A 20,835-nucleotide genomic window follows, 5' to 3' on the forward strand; every position below is an offset into this window, starting at 1 on the left:
TGGAGAGGGCAGAGATAAGGAGGTCAACTTCATGTTTTCAAATCTCCCTTAAATGACCATTCTAAAGGTGAGAGAAGCACACAGACAATTGAGGGCCAGACAGGAGCCAGGTGGCATGGAGAGGCCTTCGTGTCATAGGAGGGAGTGGTCAGGTGACTTGAGGGACAAGCCATCAGACCATGTTGACAGTCTACTTTCAGACCCCACACCAGCAGACTCACTTGTGGCCCACGTGAGGAGGTCAGGGGACAGCTTGCAGGAGTTTCTCTCCTTTTACTGCCTGGGCTGTGGGGGTGAAACTCAGATGCCAGCCCTAGGTGACAGTATCTTTACCCACGAAGCCATCTCACCCGCACTCCTGAAACTCTCAAGTCACTTGTTGTTTAGCCTGCCTGGCGTCACCTCCCCAGGACCCAGGACCTACTTCCAGAGATAGATCTCCCAAGCCCACACAGCAAGCAACACTGAGACTCATCCCTGTCTCAATTGAAGATCCATGGCCAAGATACCTGGCCAGCCCATCCCAGCCTCTCTAACCCATCCCCTCTGACACCCACAGAGTACAAGGCCAGCTATGCCCGCAGCCGCTCCACCCGTTCCGTGGCCATTGAGCTGGATGGTGAGGTATACCATATAGGCTTGGATAACGTGCCCCAGCCTCGGAACCTTACCAAGCGGCACTGGCCAGGGGCCCCAGAAGACCAGGATGACAAGGATGGTGGCAGCTTCAGTGGCACTGGTGGCCTTCCAGACTATTCCTCCCCCAATCCCATTAAAGTAACCCATAGGTGAGAGTCCAGGTGGAGGTTGGGGGTCAAGGGGCAGGCTGGGCCCCTCTTCACCCCTCAGGGCCACTCATGATCCCTCCTCTTGCAGGTGCTACATCCTCGAGAATGACACAGTCCAGTGTGACTTGGACCTGTACAAGTCCCTGCAGGCGTGGAAAGACCACAAGCTGCACATTGACCACGAGGTTTGGCCACTGGGGGCAGCATAGTCAGGTGCCATAGGCTCCACGGCAGCATCCAAAAGGAGGGCAGGGAAACCTGGCCAGGGGAAGAAGAGTGGTCCCCCACCCCACCTCATCCCACCCCGAATCCATGACCCCAGGACAGGAACCTGAGACCCAGGATCTGACAGCCAGCCACAGGTCCACCCCAGAGTCGGCTGGCTGAGGACAACACAGTCTATCATACTTTAGACCCGCCAGATGCTCTGATAGAGTCCTTTCTACAGCCTTGGTGGGCTCTGCTGACTCCCCCATGGGACAGGAGGACTCTGGTCCTTCAGGGGATCCTAACTGAGGGGAAGGGTAGCCTTCTTCCACAGGCAGAACCACGACTGTAGGTGTGGCTGTACCCTTGCCATCCAGGTGGCCCTGTGATTTCTAGGCTTCTTCTCCTGTTCCCTCCCTCAGATTGAAACCCTGCAGAACAAAATTAAGAACCTACGGGAAGTCAGAGGTCACCTGAAGAAGAAGCGGCCAGAAGAATGTGACTGCCATAAAATCAGGTGGGGGGGGGTTAGCACAGGACCCACTCAACCCCCAGCAGGCCAGTCCTGTTATAGATACACACTCCCCTGCCATTGCTGGCCCCTTTTAAATTGCATCTTTGATCAAGATTAAGAACTTGATGATAACTCTCCCCTAGGCTCACAGACTGCCTTTCGGGTGGCCAAGATGAGCTGCTTTTAGGCAGCTCCAACAGGAGGCAGGGCCTTGTCTTGCACAGCTGGCTCAGGCAGGGACACTACTTCTGCTCACTCACTGCCTTTTGCAACTGCTGGGCTGAGGGACTCACGGTCCGAGCTACCACTCAGACTCTGCCTGCCCATGAGAACTTCCCACACAGAAAGAAGTGGATCCTGTGTGCAGTCCCTGTCCAGTGTGGTAGTCACATCACACATATGGCTATCAAATATGATGCTAGAATTTTACTTTACTTATGTACTTTTGGTTTTTCAAGACAGGGTTTCTCTGTGTAGCCCTGCCTGTCCTAGAACTCGCTCTGCAGACCAGGCTGGCCTCGGAACTCATAGATCTGCCTCTGCCTCTGCCTCTGCCTCATGCTGGGATTAAAGGTATAGGTCACCTCCATCACCACCCACTCCTGGCTAAAATTCTTTTTTTTTTTTTTGAGAATTTTACTTTATTTAAACTGAAGTTGGTACATGGGTCTGAACACCTTTGCTGACCTAGAAGGCCTTGTAAAACTCAGGTTCCCAAGCCTCCCTTCTAAGCATTTGGTATGTGACATCATAGGAAACGACCTTCTGAGGTCAAGGCTGAGACCTCCTGAAGCCAAGCCCAGCTTCCCGTCTGGGTTAAATTATATGCACCCTGACCTTGTATGGTCTAGCCTGGGGCATCCAAGCCAAGCATGAAGCTGGCATCCTGGGGAGTGTAGTCCCACCACACCAGAGGATAGAATGAGCAACAGTAGTGACACATGGGAGCCCGGGAACCCCACTGCATACCTGCCAGGGTGTCTTGCAAGGCTCTAACTCCTGGGTTGTTTTTGTTGTTTGTTTGTTTGGGGGGGTGCCTGTTGCAGTTACCACACCCAACATAAAGGCCGCCTCAAGCACAAAGGCTCCAGTCTGCACCCTTTCAGGTAAGGCTAGGGACAGGCCACAGGGGTAAGGTGTGCGGCTCTCAGAGGTGGCTACCTTCCTGTAGCTAAAACGATAAGGAAAAGCAAGCAAACTGGGCTGGGTTTCCTCTGGGAGGTGAGGTCTGTGCAGTCCTTGGAGAGGCTGGCCCCAGGACCATAGGAAGCCCTCCAGAGGAGGCCCCACTCTGGCTGGATCTGGTGCTGTAGGCACACCAAGCACTGGGCTCCCAGGAAGGGGGGAGGGCAAGGGAGTGAGTAGGGATCCCAGCAGCCTCCTCACTCTGCACTCCTGTGCTGCAAGGGGCCTGAAGGAGGCAGAGAAAGGCCCTGGGGTCAACAGTGGGATCTGGAGTCCTTGGTGGGCCACAAAGCTGGGGTCATTGATCCCTCAGGGGTCCTAAGTGTGTGCAATCCTCTGTGCCCCCAGGAAGGGTCTGCAAGAGAAGGACAAGGTGTGGCTGTTGCGGGAGCAGAAACGCAAGAAGAAACTGCGCAAGCTGCTCAAGCGGCTGCAGAACAATGATACTTGCAGCATGCCGGGCCTCACCTGCTTCACCCACGACAACCACCACTGGCAGACCGCGCCTCTCTGGACTCGTGAGCAAGCGGGCAGGCAGCGGGTGGTGGGCAGGCAGTGCACGGGCAAACAGGAGCAGGTCGGGCATTGGGGAGGGGCACCTACCTTCCCCACGCTTCAGAGGGCCTCACCCTGGAGGTGCCATAGAAACCTGTGCCTGGTATCAGCTGTCCCTTGGCACTGGATAGGCTGGCTCAGGAGACTGACTGACTTATTTCTCTTCGGGCACACTCAGAATGCACTTTCTTCCCTCCACAGTGGGGCCCTTTTGTGCCTGCACCAGCGCCAACAACAACACATACTGGTGCCTGAGGACCATCAATGAGACCCACAACTTCCTCTTCTGTGAATTTGCAACCGGCTTCATAGAATACTTTGACCTCAGTACAGACCCTTACCAGGTATATGTACTGCCAGAGAGATGGAGAAACGGGAGTGTAGGGCACAGGGGCACCACCAGATACCCACACACTCTCCTGCAGAAGGAAAGACAAGTCCTGCCAGGTCCCTAAGACAGAAGAGTGAGTTCCAAGGCCACTTGGAGTCTGGGACTCTGGGTAGTCAACGCGTGTCTCCCTCCGCTACCCTCTCTCATCTAAGGTACAGCTTTCCCCTCTCCCTCCGGCACACACAGGGCTCAGCATGTGTGAACCCTTAGAGCAATGGGGCTACAGGATCCAGCCATGTTCTGGATGCTAGGCTGGTACAGACAAAGCAGACAAGTGACACTAACACTTACCCAGCATGCACCTGAGACCAGCTCTGCACATTGTCTCCCCATTGTAAACAACCTCGGCACAGATATGATTGAAATGGCTCAGAGCCACGGAGATAAGCGCAAGCCACAGGGCACCTGGGAACCAGAGTTTTGCATCTTAGCTGTTCTGGAGGATGGTCGCAAAAGCCTGAAGCAGCTTCATGCATGCCATGTGACCTCAGTAGCCACAGATTGGCCGTCTTCCTCCTCGGATAGGTTCCGCCCATGTTTTGTCAGCAAGAGTGGCAGACAATGTCAATCAGTGATCATCAGTAGCTGCCAGACTAGGCAAGGCCTCAAGGCTCCTGACCCACCACTGTACCAAGTGGCTGCTTTCCCATCAAGGGGAACAAAAGGGTGCTGACAAACACAAGGCTTAGAAGGTTCTTTCCCAGCTATGCAAGCTCCAGAAGTTCAAGGTTAAGTGCTTGTCTTCGCCTAACTTTCCATCCACACTGCGTGGCCCTGGCAGAGAGGATCTGACCCATCATCTAACCCCTCTGCACTGTGGCTCTTGCACAGTGGAGCTGGGGTGTGTGTAGATAGTACCCCATAGCACCTCTACCCCCAGCCCATCGGAGGTAAGTGTCCCGGTTTGAAGAGAAGGAGGTAGGAGTCCCGGGACAGTCCCCATTCACAGCTATCTTTTCCCACCAGCTGATGAACGCAGTGAACACACTGGACAGAGATGTCCTCAACCAACTGCATGTGCAGCTCATGGAGCTGAGAAGCTGCAAAGGCTACAAGCAGTGCAACCCCCGGACCCGAAACATGGACCTGGGTGAGTAGGGGTCCCAGCCTGGAACCTGCAGAGAAGAGCTTAGGGCATGCCTGCCCCCAAAGTGAGCTCAGAACCACAGGGAGGGGCCCAAGTCAAATGATGGGGAGGTTATAAAACTTGGCTCTCACTCACAGGGCTGTGCTTCCAGAGAGCTGAGGGCCTTTACAATCTACACAGGACCCAAACTCCTTCACATTTCCTCCCTTTTGTTGATTCTTTTGTTACAATCTGTTGATGCAGATTGTAACCCAGTGAGTTAGAGACGATGCAGAGCTGAGTTCTGCTCAGAGGGCAAGGGTCCATACAAGGAATCTCTGTATGGAAGAGACAGGATCATTGGGACTCTGTGTTAATCACGGATGACCGTTTGTTGGGGGAGGAGGCTGAAGTGGGAGGAGCATCAATAAGCCCATTGTGGCTGGAGTGAGGTGTGAAGGGAGGGTCAGCCAGCCATCCTATCACAGGCTTTGCAGGCCACAGAGAAAAGTCGAGACTTCAGTTGAGATGTTTTGGGGAGCTGATGGGAGGGCTTACATTTGGGCAAAGTCAACGTTTAAACAAAGACAGCGATTACTAAGTAAAGGATGAAGCTGGATCCAGTAAGTGGTGGCTGGGACTCAGTATGAGATGCTCATGATCTGTGGTGATGTGAGGTAGAGACAACGGTAAAGCGGGCCGCAAGGCTACTCCTGGGCTGGGGGTGGGGTTGATCAGGGTAAACCCAGCAGTTCCAAGTTCAGATGCCAGCGGGATGTTTTAAGATAGAAACCACTAGGAGGGTGTCATGTGCTTATTAGCCACTGCCAAGTGTAAAGGGAACAACCTCTGAACCCTTGGTCACCTGTTTGTCCTGAGATGCCTAGAGTTCCCATTGAGAAATTGGTAAGTGGATGGCACAGACCCAGAGCGCCAGTCTGCTTTATGATGGGGGTTGCTCCAGAGTGGCTACAGAGGGGTAACAGGAAACACCTGACCCTACCCAAGTACTTCTTGCTACTCTGTGATGGTCATGAACTCTCATCTAAGTGCTGTGCCAAGCGGCAATGTGTGGGAGATCTCACAACAGCCCTGTGAGGTGACTGTCCCCAGCTTAGAAGCAAGTGAAGTGAGCCCAGACTCATGTTCCTGCACTTGGTCACATCCCGTATCCTCAGGAATTCAGAGTGCAACCAGAGTCCCCCACCCACCCACCCACCGCCAATGAGTCTATGCAGCACGAATGCCCACACCTGCCCCTGCTAACTCACTAAGGCCATTGTAAACAAAGGCTCGTGCATGCTATGGCTAACTGGAGGGGGGGGGGAGATGATGTGTGTCATACAAGACCATCTAGCATACTAAAGAGGTCCTGAGCAAGGAACATTAATGACACCCTGGCACTGGCATTGTGACAAGCCAAAGGTGGCTCTTAGTCACTGATGTTTGTACCATTTCACTTTTAACTGTTCCTATTCTGTTCATCTCTTACTTAGGACTTAAAGATGGAGGAAGCTATGAGCAATACAGGTATTTGGTTTTGTTACTTAAGTTTGGGCTAAGTTCCCCCATCTTGGCCCGTCCTTTACTTTTTATGGTTGTACCTATTGAGAAACTGTCTGTCAAGGGCCTAATGACACCATGATAGGTGTCACCCCACACACCATTTCGAACAGTTCTGGGGGGCAGGGACGGGGAGTGACCACACAGTCTTCTTGGTGATGGTTAACAAGCATCTTCCTTTTGGCACCTACCTTTAGGCAGTTTCAGCGTCGAAAATGGCCAGAAATGAAGAGACCTTCTTCCAAATCACTGTGAGTTGAAGAACCAGTTTGCAGACAAGCAGAGTTGGTTCTGACTTGTTTTTTCAGGTTTTGTTGCTGTTGTCTGGTTTGTTTGTTTCTAGTACTAGGAGTTGGAGCCAGGAATCATTCGTGCTAGGCAAGAGCTCTAACACTGAACTCTACCCCAGCGTTGTTTCCCTTCTCTGGGGCTGTTCTCCATGCATACAGTAGCTTTATTATCCCCCTGTTCCTCTGCTGAGAGGAGACAAAGTAATAGCTTTGTCTATTTTTTTTCCTATTCTAGTTTTTCCTATTATGTGAATACGTTTCATAATTTCAAATTAATAGCTAATCCTAATAGATTGCTGTTCTCGCTGTCTAAGCTTGAGCCATGCCTTCATGTTGAGTGTGTTGAGAAGTTGACAAGACACCTTGGAGGATATCCATCTCAGCAGAATGGCTGTCATGGGCCATGTAGAGACTGCAGCAACCCACAGTTCACCCCAAGTCTAGGGGCACCCAATTTGTTCCCCAAGGGGTACAATAAAGCTTGTCAGATTCTCTCACTTTATAACTGACGGACAGCTCATCTGTCCACTCCCTTCTCTGCAGTGACCCACCCTGGCCTAACCCCCACACTTCATGCATTGTTTGTGACCTTATTATGAGGACAGCTTCCAAAACAAGCATCTCAAATCCTTAGCCACAATTCTACCCAGACCCTTAAAAAAGGGGGGGGGGGCAATTGAGTTGATAAGTAAACAATTGAGACAGCTGGGTGGGGCAATTACTCCTTCCCACCAGCCACACCCTTAAACCAAAGCTTTGCAGTATAGGATAAACAAAAGCTGAGAAGTGTGTTTTGTTCTGCAGGGGACAGCTTTGGGAAGGCTGGGAAGGCTAAGCACCATAGAGAGGAATCACCAAAACCAGAGGCCTTCTGTGGCTGTTCAGGCCATGCACAAACCACAGAATTCCCAGTGCTGGAACTGGGAGGCCTGACAGGAGGCAGGGCCTGCTCTTGGGACATGAAATCCTTGAGGATGTCTCCCAGACTTCCCCAGGCCCTTTTTTTACCCTGCTTTGCTTTGGATTGAACCTCACCAGCTGCACAGAGCGCGTCCTCATGTCTGGAGTCTCTGCCAACCCTCTCAGAGGCACAGAAGGACCAAGAAAGTGATTTCTATGGATTTCGTCCAGGGATGAAAGTTGCTGAGATTTTTTTTTTCTTTTTTTTTTTTTTTTTAAAGTTGTATAGGGACACAAGCTTGTTTTAACCTTCTTATTCTTCGGAGAAAGCACGGACATGGGCAACTCCCAGGGGCTGCCAGCAAGGCAGTCAGGCCATGAGTCAATAGCACAAAAACAGCACCATTCACCTGGCCGGCTGAGCCGCTGCCTCTGAAACTGCCTTCTTCACTGTACATATGTGACCACTCCCATGTAACCACACAGGGCTTTAGGGGACTCTCACCAATACAAAAATCCCATTCTCAAGAGTCGTGGTGTCAATAAACGCTCTGTGGCCAGTGTCAACGAAAGTCCCTTGAGCTTTGTGGACATTTCTGTTCCCGCCCAGGAGTCATTCCCGATATCCATCCCAGAACTGATGTTTTCTAAGGTACTGAACACCCAAGTTGATGTGTGTCCTGTGTTTCAATGACATTGTATTTGTAAAGAAATTTTGTAGTGTTAAGTACCATCTTACAGTGTTCACAGCCCCAGCCAATGACTAGCAATTGGTATGGGGGGGAAAAAAAAAGAAAAAAAAAAAAAAAACCTTTGAATTTTTGTAAAAGGCTATGTTGGAACTTTTTTTTATTTTTTATTTTTTGCTGTCCTTAATTTTGACTTTTTCTTTAAGCATTCAAGATACTTCCAGTACCTTTGGGAAGGGTGCACCTTCAGCCAAGAGTGGTTTTGGAGAAGCAGAGGGTTATACATTAATATTAAGCCTACAATGCTTCAAGGGGCTTCACTGGTAAGTCTCACCAGCTCTGGGACATCTGGAAGTCTGTTTCTCAACAGCAAGGCCTTCACTCATCCAGCTCTTTGTTAAACCAAGTAGGGTGACCCAGTCCACGTAACTGCCAGAAAGCTAGGGCGGGTAGAGGTGAAAAGGTCAACCCAACCCATATCTCAGCAGAGGGCACTAAGTTTTTCTAGATAGTTTTCAAATGCCTTAAACAGGCCCAGGCTCCTAGAAGCCATGACTGTTCTGACCTCAGAGACACGTGAGTGTCCTTAGTCCACACTCCTTAGCCCTGTGTCACCCATGACCTGGAGGAGAGGAAACATGCTTAGGCGGAGGGTTAAATAGAAGCCTTTATTTACAACAACATCCAGACAGTCAGCAAGGCATTCAAAGCTCACTCCAACTGAGTCACCCACATGATTCCTTGCAGGGTAGAGAATGACTCCATTTAGGTGACACGTACTATAAACTTGATTAAACCCAAATCTGTTCAATGGTGTCAGTTCCTGAGAATTTACTGCTCTCGGAGTGACATTTCATCTTCAAAACTCCATACATTCAAAGGGAAGAGAAAAGGCAGGTGGCAAGAACAAACAGAACAACGCCCTGCCTGCTTGTTAAGCCATCAGCACTGGAGGTGGGAACAGCCCCGTTGCTTGGTGGCAGGGCCACAGCTTCCGCTAGCCTAGAGACTTTCTCCTGTGACCACCCCACTCGGGAACAGAACTCATGGCCTCCCCCCACAGACAGAAAGGGACTGGACTGGCACGTGGGCAACTGGCAATCCTCCGGATGGTGGTGCGGCTGCATCTGACTCAAGAGACATGTGGGCCGTCGAGCCTGCAGTACCCACTGCTACATGCCCCCAGCTCATCTCTGTACTTAATCCTGGCGAATGGAGTAGGGCTGTTAACCACAGGGCACAGTTCAGAGAGAGCGTCCTAATACCAACAGCAACAGTACAGTTACATTAAATTTTGAAGAAACATGTTTCCTTAATATCATTTGATCTTCATAAAATATATTTTTATTTATATAATCTTTGGATTCAGCAAAAAAGTAGGTACTGGAAATGTCCCACATCATAAAAGCAGGTGGAAAGATTACTTATACTGTTTGCTCAAAAGACACCTAGGTTTAAAGAGGGGCCAGTGGGAGGGGGAGGCGAGGTAGGCAACAGGAGTACAAAGAGAATGACCCAAAAAAGGTTAAAGGGCAAGTCAGGTAAAAACAACTAATTATCCCCTCAAGACTATTAAAAGAAAATCTGAATTTGGGATTTGCACCAATAAAAATAAGTAGAAAATATAAAAACACAATAAACTTCAATTTTCCCCATACAAAAAGGGGGGGCCAACCAGTTAGCCTAGCACTGGGGTGCTGAGGAAAGAATCACAAAGTTGGGTTTTAATGTCTTTAAAAGAGGCAGGAGCACCACTGTGGCTACACAGTCTAATAAGCAAGGAAGTCTCAGCCACCCGACTCAGGCAGAGGGTGTCACCTGCACAGTGACACAATGGAAGCTTATGGATTTACGATCTGGGACAGTAGGTCATTCACAGGAGGAATCCCATCGTGACCTGGACACGTTGGAAAGTCCACACTTGAGGTGGATTTGGAAATGCAAGCTTCACTTGTTCACAGACAAGTGATGCTCCCTTCAGGGATATAGAGAACAAGTGGCTTTAAAAACTAGCTGGCTCTCAGAAAATGACACCAAGGCTGGAGGAGATATCTGAAAGCTGTGGATAGTCTAGTGATCCAATTTTACGTAATTGTTTAAACCTAAGAAAACCCAAGTAAAGGGCATTATATTTGGTTTCCCCCTACTCCAAACTGACTAGAACAGGTGCCAAGAAGAGGCAGGGAGGGGCTAGCAGGCACCCAGGCCCTCCCTCTGACACAGCAGCACTGGCAGGCCTGGTTCTGACTCAGCATTCTGATGCAAAGAGGTAGTGAGAGACCCCATGAGCAGAACAACAGAGAGCTGAGCAGACAGCAGACCACACAGCAAAGCCCCAGTGCCTTCCACCTAAGTGTGGGGCTCAGGTCCTAGCAACCAAGATCACTCCTAAGATGGATGGGCTAAGTTTCCCCAAACTATTAGCATTTAATTTATGGACTGCTTAAAAATGTAAAGATTCTTTTTGAAATCAATTTTCTTTGTTGTTTTTTTTTTTTGTTTGTTTGTTTTTTTAATTCTTGGGTTGTTTTTTAAAAGCTCATTTCCCCGTATCTATTATTTCCCCCAAATTAACAAAGTGCGTAGTTCTCGGTAAAGAAATTTTTAAAATTTTAAATGCCTACATCTGAACAAATGATCAGATTGAAAAGCCTTAGGATTAGGAGACTGAAGAGTGAGGCCTCTAAGGTGAGGTGGGAAAGCTGCAGGCTGCCCTTCCCCCCCAGGCTGTGGCATTCCCGATGTCTCCTCTGCTTGTAGCCTCACTGCATGGAGTTTACAGAAATTGACAATGTTAAATATTTAGCTTCACAAACTCTATAAAAATGAGCTGCTGTGACCTACAAAAAAAAGGTATGTACATATTTTTACATAATACAATATCTTAAAAGATCATATTTACAAAAAGGAAATCTATTCACAGAAACGCTGCGAGCTTCTGATTGAGGGTGCAGTACCTGGCCTTGGGTTTCACAAGTTTATTTCAAAGCATTATTGCTCTACCATATAGGCAAAGGGTGACGCCAGTACTTGAAAACAACAAACAAACAAAAAACAATCATGTTCTTGTCCTAACAGATTAGTGCAGACAAAAACCAGGAATGTGGCTCACCATTCCTCACGCCCTCGGGAATATTGCATTTCTCCACGATTTCTTAAGTAAAGTGCACTTGGCTGCACATTAGCATGGGAAAATTAAATGTCGTCATCTCATTTTCCCTTCTGCAAAGCCATTTAACATCAATGACAAATCCTTGAGAATTACAGGGTATTGGGACCTCATCAGGAGAAAACCTAAGACGACAGACTCTGGGGACTACACCTGTAAAGGACGACAGAAGATGGACACAGAACTACTTGGTGACAAACACTTGAAGGCAGACTGTGCTCCTCGTCCAGTGCTACAAGGCAGAAACCCTAGCCACCTAGATTTACGTGAAGACTTTGGCTGGCGAGGCAGAAGGAAGTGACACGGGAGAGGTGATTATGAAGTTCCTATCTCCAGAGTCACGTCCCCACGAGGCAGAACACCATGCCACACAGAGGCAGGGCATCAGGTAGACAGTGCGATTCAGCTTGAGACCCAGTTCCACTCAAATGACAGCACTTGGAACACCCTGATGGTCAAGCTGGCCCTTGCTTCCAAGCTGGATGCCTGACAATGACTCATTACCTCCCAATGATCCTGTGCAGTGTCATTTGTACAGTGATCTCCTAATCGGTCCCACTAGCGAGATGTCAGCAGTATTTCTGTGAACAAAAGAAAATAGTCAGCACGGCAGAAAACCATCCCCATCTGCGCACTCTTCAGACTTTTGAGACTCCACCTCAAAACAAATACCTCCTAGGCTCAGGACCTTCAACCCAAATGCTCTTCAAAACTGTTTTGTGTACGTTATATACCCGGGGTTAAGTCTACAGATCACCCTGACAGTTGGGGTTCTGAGTCTGAACAAAGAAGGAGGAACCTTTTTTGAGAGTTAAGAATAGACGCCCAAGCCAGGCGTTGATGGCACATACCTTTAATCCCAGCACTCGGGAGGCAGAGGCAGGCAGATCTCTGTGAGTTCGAAACCAGCCAGGTCTACAAGAGCTAGTTTCAGGACAGCCTCCAAAGCCACAGAAAAACCCTGTCTCGAAAAACCAAAAAAAAAAAAAAAAAAAAAGAATAGATGCCCATACCTGATCGGGACCCATGGGCATGCCAGACATGGACATGGGGGTCATGTTCATCTGTCCCAGGTGGCCACCACTGTTGTTCATGTGCACCATGTTGTATGCTGCAGGCTTCCCCTGGGGAGCAAACTGCTGCTGGGGAAAGGAGCTGCAAAGAGAAGGTAATGTTGCTTCCAAAATCAATCCAGACTACAGGGCACAAGGTTTGTCAAGTGTCCCTCTGCCTAAGCACATAACAGAGAAAGAACATCTGGCTCTTGCTTTGTTTTGCTGCTATTGTTGTTTAAAACAGGATCTTACTATATATCTCTGGCTGTCCTGGAGCTCCCTGTGTAGACCAGGATGACCTCAAACTCAGAGAGATCCTCCTGCCTCTGCCTCCCAAGTGCTGGGATTAAAGGCTGGCCACCACATCTGGCCTCAGGAAGATGTCTTAACAGCCTGCCTGCCTTCTGTTTTTCACAGCTGTCAGGACTCACCATGCTCTCAGATGTGGGCATGGTTTAAGCAACCCCAAGTAAGCCAAAATACCTCATCTCTAACTCAGAGCCAAGCCTCATGATCTCTCCCGCTTAAGTGTGACTGAGAAAGTGTTCATGCCTCCAGTGCTAGGATGTATATAGATAAGTCACATCCTAACCTGTTTCTGGCCAGGTTCCCTGATGGCCACCCCTTCATTTCTGAGGACTGATACATGGGTGCAGTCTGAGGATGCTGCACCATGGCATTCTGGGAAGGCCCCATTCTTGATGACATCATTGCATTGGGAGGACTGGATACTCGACCAAAAGCTGGATCAGGTGGTTGTCCCATTCCTTGAAGAAATAAACAAGAATCAGTGTTGAAATGCTACAGCCTTGGGCTCTCAGCATCCTAGAATTCCTGTGGGTGGCAGAGGATGGTGATGGAAGGATGAAAAGAGCTACAAGCAGCTGCTCTAGGTGTTTTTGTTTCTCACTATGATGACAGAGTAATGTGTTTAGTAAAAACAATGCCATCTAAAGCAACTGAATGGCCTCCTGTGAGAGACTCCTTCCCAGAGGGCAGGGCTGCATGATGGAACTGACAGTCTCCCAACAAGACACCTTTATCCAGTCTATCTCAGAGCCTTCCAAGGGCAGGACTATAGGACAGAGTGCTTAGCATAATCACAGTGGGCACACAAGTCGCTGAGAAGAAACTGAAGCCCACACCTGGCTAGAAGGTCTAACAATGACACAGCATTCTTCACCACTGGGATATGAAAAACAGGCAGAGGACGGCTTATGTCACCCTCTTCAAGAGGGAGGGGGTGCTGGGACTGGGGGAAAAAAATCCCAACTGAGAGAACACACTTGCTCTCTCACAATTACTGTGCATTCTCGAGCTCCACGCTGCTCTACCTGTCATTTTCTTCATAAACAAAATGGAGTGGACAGTATTTTGCTTTTCAACACAACAGATAAAGTGAAGCTTGTGACCTCAGTAATATTACTTAGGGAAAGGCACAATATGCCAGGTTTACCATAATTCGTTGGATATGGAAACTGCTGCGGTGGGGCTTGTGGCATTGCTGATCCTGCCAAAACCCCATCCATGCTAGGGGAAGCAGTGACATTGGGAGGTGGGCTGAAGGCCTGAGGCTGCGGCTGTGACATCATCATTGCCATTCTCTGCTGTTGCAGGTGATGGTTCATCAGCTCTCGTTTCTGCTGGGCAGCCATTTGAGCATTAAAGAAAGCCTGCTGGTAGCCAAGAGAGAGACAATACAGGAGAACCAATCAGTGTCCCACAGTGCTGTCAGGCACGCGCTATCAATAGAGAAAGAGCACACTCAGTGTCTTCTCTGTAATTACAAAGAAAGTTACCAAAAATGTTTCTTTATACCCATGGCTTCTAAATGCTGCAAGCAAGCACACATCCTCATTGCCTAGGATCACATTCCCAAAAAGCTCAGTGGTTATCTTATAATCAGTCACAAAGGGATTTTACTGGTAGTTTTAATAAAGGAATCCCTTCTCCCCAGCCCCTCAATACTAACAAAGCAAAAAAGATTTGAAAGATAAAGTATAGGGGCTGGAGAGATGGCTTAGAAGTTAAGCACTGGCTGCTCTTCTAAGCACTTAGGTTCAATTCCCAGCACCCGCATGGCAGCTCAGTCCCTGGAGACCTCACATCCTCTTCTGGCCTCCAGGGGCACTGGGCGTGCACATGATGAACAGACAGCCATGCAGGTAACACACTCATAAACATAAAATAAATTTTCCTAAAGAGAAAAAGGGTGATGGAACCAATTCTATTCTCGTTTGTTTAATAAACATGGACTGAGAAGCAGGCAGAAGCCAAGCCCTAAGCTGGAATGTAGAGATGCCCATCCCCTGCTAGGAACTTACCTGGGGCTGCATCATGGGCCTCATCACAGCAGCGCCACCAGTAGGGTTTTCCATTTTCATCTCAAGTGCCTGCCGGCTCTGATTCAAAAACTGAATAGAGAGAAGTTAGTAGGGTCAAGTGGATGGTGTTAACGAGCCCCAATCAGCTTTGCAACTTTTAGCACCTCCCAGTGAGATCTCTTCAACCCACTGAGCTGGGAAGCCAGCCACATCGAAACTGCAGAAGAGAGATGGCTCAGTAGAGCTGAGAACATATATTGTTCATCCAGAGGACTGGGTTCCTTTCACAGCACCTACACGGTGGCTCAGTCACTGCTGCCAGTGAATTGCACACCTCTGGCCTCTGCAGGCACATGTACATTTACATACATACACACACACACACAAACACACATGAGTCCTCAGGGAAGACCCAGTGCTCGGTGCTCCAGGCCCCTGGGGAGGAGCCATGGAGAGGGAGGGAGGGAGATGCTGACAAGTCCTTGCCTGAGTGTGTAAAGCTTGTTTGGCACTGGGGCAAAGAGCAACTTGAACAGCACTGTAATAGGAGCTCAATGAACTCACAGTATCAGGTTTCTCCAGAGCTTGTCCAGACAATCAGAGGAACAACTTTCACTTGATCAGATAACAGTGAGGATTTGGTAAAAATAAATACCAAAACTAAACAGTACCGTGAGCACAGGCTCACAGCTTCCCCAGTTCTAAACCACTTCCCCAACCATTCCCCGGCTTTGTTATCTATTCAAGTGATCTAGTGCCACCAAATGTAACAAGCACACTTATCAGCACTTACAGTTTGTGCAGCCATTACATCTTTTAAAACAACTGGGGATTAAGGAAACTATCAGGAAGAAATGGAAGTTCTAGTTGGAATATTAATTCTTTTTAAATATTTGTTCTTATTTCAAGTGTGTGTGCATGCATTTGTGAGGTTTTTCAGAGGTCAGAAGAGGATTGATCTCTGAACTAGAGTTAGACTGTGAGTTACCCAATGTGGGTGCCAGGAACCAAACAAAGGTCCTCTGCAAAAGCAACACGTGTTCTTAACCACTGGCATGTCCCAGCCCCAAATTACTAAAAGCTTTAAAAATACCAAAAAGCAGTATGAGAAGTTGAGGCAGAAGGATTACAATTTCAAAGCCTGCTTGGGATTAGCAAGAGCCTGTCTTTAAACTGAGTAGCTAAAATCAAGGTTTAAGTATTTGGTCATCATACTAAGAAGGGCTGCCAAGTCTTGCTGTTCCTTCAGTGGAAATCATTACTGATGTTTTAACCTGGTCTGTTTTGTTCTGCTGGGAACAGAGCTCACTGTGTAGTCCTGGCTGGTCTGGTACTGTGTAAACCAAGATAGCCTGCAGAACTCACAGAGATCCCATTTCTGCCTCCTAAGTACTGGATCAAAGGTGTGCACTAAGCAGGGCATGACTCTAAGGATGACATTAGGCTGCCTAGCTTGCATGAAAGCACTTTTACCCACTGAGCCATTTTGTCACCACTAATGTCATACCATAGAATATACTTAACCGTCTACAAAAATCTTAAACACAAGTGAAAGCAAAAGGAATCCCTTTAGTTAGCAAGGAGAGACCAGAGTTCTGAAGAATGCAGCCTGAAAGCCACTGAGAGCCGGGGCAAGCACACAACAAACGGGCTCACCTGTTGGCCCTGCAGCCTCTGCTGAAGTTGCATCCTCAGCTGCTTCGGGGTGTTTGTCCTCGGTCTCACCATGCTGGCTCTGGGATGCATCCCTTGGAGAGGAAAGCTGCCTTGCTGGCTAATCTGATTCATCATAGAGTTAAAAGATGGCGACTGTCCCTGGAGGTTAAAGCCTCCTTGCATTGGAGGACCCTGGGCTGGGTAAGTCTGTCCATAGAGTGCAGCCTTCTGATCCATCATCACTGCTGCTTCTTGGCCTTGAAAAACATCTTGTTTGGCCTCCAAAGCTTGCCCCTTAAACATCAAACACAAATGAATAGTGAGCTACATCTGAGAAAGCAAGCAAAAGCAAACATCCCAAACAAGGCTTAAAAAAAAGTCAAGTCAATACATGGCTCAGAATCAAGAGCAAATCAAGATTTGGGCCTGAAGTTCACAGGAACACAAACATACCTTCTGTGTTGGGAGCAAATCCTAGCACATGGCAGACTCACACACTCTGCCTTTTCAGTAGCTATAATGCAGTCAATCCCTGAAGAAATAGTATCTGCCCAAGACCAGTAACAAACACACACTCTCAAGCCAAGCAGACAATAAATCAACATCACAGCGGGCAACACTCTCACGATGACTTATCTCGACACTACTCGTGGATCTACTAGTGTCTTTTAGGACTACACAATGTGCTTGTTTTTTTTGAGACAAGGTTTCTCTGTGTAGCCCTGTAAGTCCTGGAACTCACTCTGTCAGCCAGTCTGGCCTCAAACTCTGAGATCCACTGCCTCTGCTTCCCAAGAGCTGGTATGTGCCACCATGGCAGGCCTAGGACTACACAACTTTTTCTGGGCTACTTTGGAATAAGTGTTTGAAGCCTATCACAAGTGAGTAGCATCCAACCTTGACCCCATCCCCAAATCTTTTCAATTATCCTAAGAAATCCCCCACACACTCTAAAGACTGAATAGGTGCACATCCAGAGACATGAACAAAACACCTTCACACGTTTGCTCTTATTCCTAAAACCAAGCTTCCTTCCCAATCCAAGAACCTTCTGGGAAAGCAGAGGTGGCTTTCCCTGCGTGTGGAAAGGAACAGGTGCAGACACTCAACAGCAGACAGAGCAGTAGGCAGAATGAGGCAATGAGCCACACATGATCAGATCAGAACTGTGCATGGTCACATGTGGAGCCTGAGAGTGCTACACGGGAACAATTCTGACAGGAGTATATTCAGCCATCCTTCTTACACTGCAATGATAAGTAAGTAATATCCTACCCTCTGTGCTAGAACAAACTAGCAAGTGAATTCTGTAATGTCCTTTTCCTCCTGCCTTTTTCATGGGGTGAAGAGGAAGGTTGGGGATTCCCCCCACCTCCTCAATGACAGTCTGCTGGGAATCTGTGTGGTATGTATGTTTAGAGATGACTTCAATAGACTTTTCCTCTGCGGCTTGACTAAAAGAAGCACCAGGAAGTCTTGTGGACTCCTGTGTGGCCAACAAAAGTCTGCAGTGTGGGACAGCCATGACTGGAAGGGGATGGAAGAAAATGTAGGGGAATTTGGTTGAAATTTGGATTTCCTGGTTTTTGCACATTTTCCGTACAAGGAAATCAGTGTATTATCTTAATTTTTAGTAGCAAATAACTGTGTATAGCAGAACTGATTAAATTATGGGCTGTCCAGGTGGCTCAAGACCTGCTGCCAAGCCCGTCAGCCTGAGTTCAATCCCTAGCTCCGGCACAGTGGACAAACAGACTCCTGAAAGTTGTCTTCAGGATTTCACATGCATGACATGGCATAAGTACGTGAACACACACACAAAAATGTTCTTAAATTTTTAGGGCTGGTGAAATGGCTGAGTGGTAAAGGCCTCTGTCATTAATTGTGACAACCCAAAACCTCCATGATAGAAGGATAGGCCTGTCTCCCACAGGCTGCTCTCAGACCATGTGGTATGTACACGCATGGACAGACGCACGGACATGAACACACACATGCACAAAATGAAAGAAGAGCAACATAACTTACAAATCTATTCTTTTAATTTAAATAAGATCTCACAGAATTTGTGAATAGCAAGAGATGATTTAGGTAATAATAGGTTAACTAGGGAGAAAGCACCTCTCATCTCCAGAATGCACTCCCAGTTAAAAAGCTAAAGGTGGTCACCAGGTGGGGAACAGGGAGGCACACCTTTAATTCAAGCACTCAGGAGGCAGAGGCAGGCAGATCTTTTGGAGTTCAAGGACAGCCTGGGATACACAGAGAAAGGTGTGTGGAGAGGAGCTAAAGGTGTCATCCACGACTATTCCTCAAGTGGTCAATGTTAGGTCAGGCATCAATTCTCTCTATATGCCATGATGGGAGGAAAAAAAAAAAAAAAAAAGCTAGAACAGCATGCTCTATAGGAAGAAATAAGAGACTGTCAGGGATGCTGTGGGCCTTTGCCTTCTCTTGGCCCAAAGCCAACACCACAGTGGCCAGCCTTGCTCAGTCTTATCCTGCTGGGCCACCCACACCACTATCCATGTTCTCCTCCTCTTGCCTTCCCTTGCATGGATGACACTCGAGAGTACATTGGGGTTTACACTCAGGTTTTCTTCTGCTGCTATATTTCCTGCCTGGGGCTCCAGACACAGAGGATAACTAGCTATGGAATTATGCTCTTGACCCCAGACATCTCTGTACTCATTTGACTTACGCAAATAAACCTTTAACATCTTTATCTGGGTGTCCCCAGCATCTCAAGCTTAGTATACAGAAACAGTTATAATTCCCCCACTTGCCTACAAGAACTCACTGTTCTCAAATCTCCCCCATATGTGTGCATGGCTCCCCTTCTATGTGTGTATAATGGTATACACACTCACCCAGCCTTCCTGGGGCTCCTCCTGGCTGTTCACCTCCTTCCATTCTCTGCATTCCATTCCCATGACCCTTCCCAAGACTTGTGAGGATTCTCTCAGCAACTGGCATCTTGTCTATCACTCCAACCCCACCCACTCCAGACATGAGACAGGGTTTCACTGTATAATAGCCCTGTGGCTGTCCTGGAACTGGCCTTGTAGAACAGCCTGGCCTGGAACTCAGATCCACCTGCCTCTGCCACCACCACCCAGTTTACATCAGATATATTTAATAAAACAGCTGTATGTTACATTGAATACAACACACATTAACCTTCTTTCTCTTACCCACTCTACTAAGACAAACCTACCTAACCCACTGATAGGTATGTTCAAGCAGGAATTAGCCAGCCATACTCACAACTCCACTGTCCAGCCTCTGCCTGCCACTCTCTGAAGGGCCACCTGTATTCTTAGGCAGTTTCTCCATTCCTGGAAGTACGTAGTCATCATTTTCTACATTTCACATTTGGACCCTGTCTCCCCAATCACAGACATCATACTGTCAATACCTAGTATGTAAATATACATAGCACATCTATTTTACTTTTATTATTGTGTGTGCTCAGGATATGTTTATGCACCACAGTGCACATGTGGAGGTCAGAGGTCAGCTTTGTGGAGTTAGTTCTCTCCTTCCAATTTCATGTGGACCTCTTCATGAGCTCCAGGAGTCTAACTCTCAGGTTGCCAGGGTAGGCCAGCCTGCTAAAACAGTATTCTATTGACTATCTCATCTTCTTGTCACCTGTCATCTATGGCTATTTTATAGATGGATTAGATATCAATTAAATGCTTCCCAGTTAACAACTTAGCTTCTGGGATTTCCCCCAACATTTTACTGCTATAAATTACTGTGAGCATTAAATAATTGAAGACATTTATGAGTTGGTTTGTTTGGGGTTTTTTGTTTTGTTTTGTTTTTTAAGGCAGGGTTTCTCGAAAGCACTGTTACACAGAGAAATCCTGGGGGTGAGGACAGGGTTTCTCTGTGTAGCCCCAGATGTCCTAGAACTCACTTTATAGACCAGGCTAGCCTGGAAGGAAAACTCAGAGATGCTCCCCCTCCCCCCTGACCTCCTCAAGTGCTGGGATTAAAAGGTGTACAACACCACCATGCTATGCAACATTCTTAAACTGAAAACAAAACTAAAACCAAGCCACCACAAAAAAGGAGTGGCAAATCACTGGCAATATTTGCTTCCCAGCATTTAGGAATATCACGACACATGTGATACAATGCCCATGGGAACAAATGGGCATTAGTTCTACATCTCCATGAAATCAAACAGCTCAGCCTGAACCATCATGCCATTTAAACCCCATTAGAAAACTACAAAAACAGCAGGGTGGTGGTGGTGCATACCCTTGATCCTGATGCTTGAGAGGCAGAGGCAGGCAGAGAGATCTCTATGCGTTCGAGGCCAGCCTGGTCTACCGAGTGAGTTCCAGAATGGCCAGGGCTACACAGAGAAACTGTCTCAAGAACCACCCCCTCCCCCCAAAAAGATAAACTACAAAAACATAAATGATCAAGCTTGCAAAGAAGCAAAGTGAGAAGCATTTTCTTTGGCCTA

The 20,835-nt window shown here is 47.9% G+C and overlaps 2 protein-coding genes across 8 annotated transcripts in view; one reads left to right on the plus strand and one right to left on the minus strand.

Annotated features, from left to right (window-relative positions):
* The window catches only part of Sulf2 (sulfatase 2), an 84,890-nt gene extending 75,927 nt beyond the window's left edge, over positions 1-8,963 (plus strand). For 2 of the 3 annotated variants that reach the window (XM_027423383.2, XM_027423385.2), the window contains exons 12-21: positions 560-788; positions 877-973; positions 1,418-1,512; positions 2,556-2,615; positions 3,043-3,212; positions 3,451-3,593; positions 4,607-4,730; positions 6,203-6,236; positions 6,467-6,520; positions 7,364-8,034. In XM_027423383.2, the coding sequence (XP_027279184.1) occupies positions 560-788; positions 877-973; positions 1,418-1,512; positions 2,556-2,615; positions 3,043-3,212; positions 3,451-3,593; positions 4,607-4,730; positions 6,203-6,236; positions 6,467-6,520; positions 7,364-7,394 (1,037 nt within the window). In that variant the 3' untranslated portion in view covers positions 7,395-8,034. Of the gene's footprint in view, positions 1-559; positions 789-876; positions 974-1,417; positions 1,513-2,555; positions 2,616-3,042; positions 3,213-3,450; positions 3,594-4,606; positions 4,731-6,202; positions 6,237-6,466; positions 6,521-7,363; positions 8,035-8,354 lie in introns of those variants that run through there. The other variant, XM_035446746.1, reaches the window with a different exon arrangement.
* Ncoa3 (nuclear receptor coactivator 3) overlaps positions 8,798-20,835 on the minus strand; it is an 86,735-nt gene continuing 74,697 nt past the window's right edge. For 3 of the 5 annotated variants that reach the window (XM_027423378.2, XM_027423376.2, XM_027423379.2), the window contains 6 exons: positions 16,353-16,646; positions 14,697-14,786; positions 13,829-14,048; positions 12,965-13,139; positions 12,331-12,472; positions 8,798-11,898 (listed from right to left, as the gene is read on the minus strand). In XM_027423378.2, the coding sequence (XP_027279179.1) occupies positions 11,887-11,898; positions 12,331-12,472; positions 12,965-13,139; positions 13,829-14,048; positions 14,697-14,786; positions 16,353-16,646 (933 nt within the window). In that variant the 3' untranslated portion in view covers positions 8,798-11,886. The remainder of the gene's footprint in view (positions 11,899-12,330; positions 12,473-12,964; positions 13,140-13,828; positions 14,049-14,696; positions 14,787-16,352; positions 16,647-20,835) is intronic. The other 2 variants (XM_027423377.2, XM_035446745.1) reach the window with 2 other exon arrangements.

This window comes from Cricetulus griseus, chromosome 6 (genome assembly GCF_003668045.3).
Source record: "Cricetulus griseus strain 17A/GY chromosome 6, alternate assembly CriGri-PICRH-1.0, whole genome shotgun sequence".
Lineage (NCBI taxonomy): Eukaryota > Metazoa > Chordata > Mammalia > Rodentia > Cricetidae > Cricetulus > Cricetulus griseus.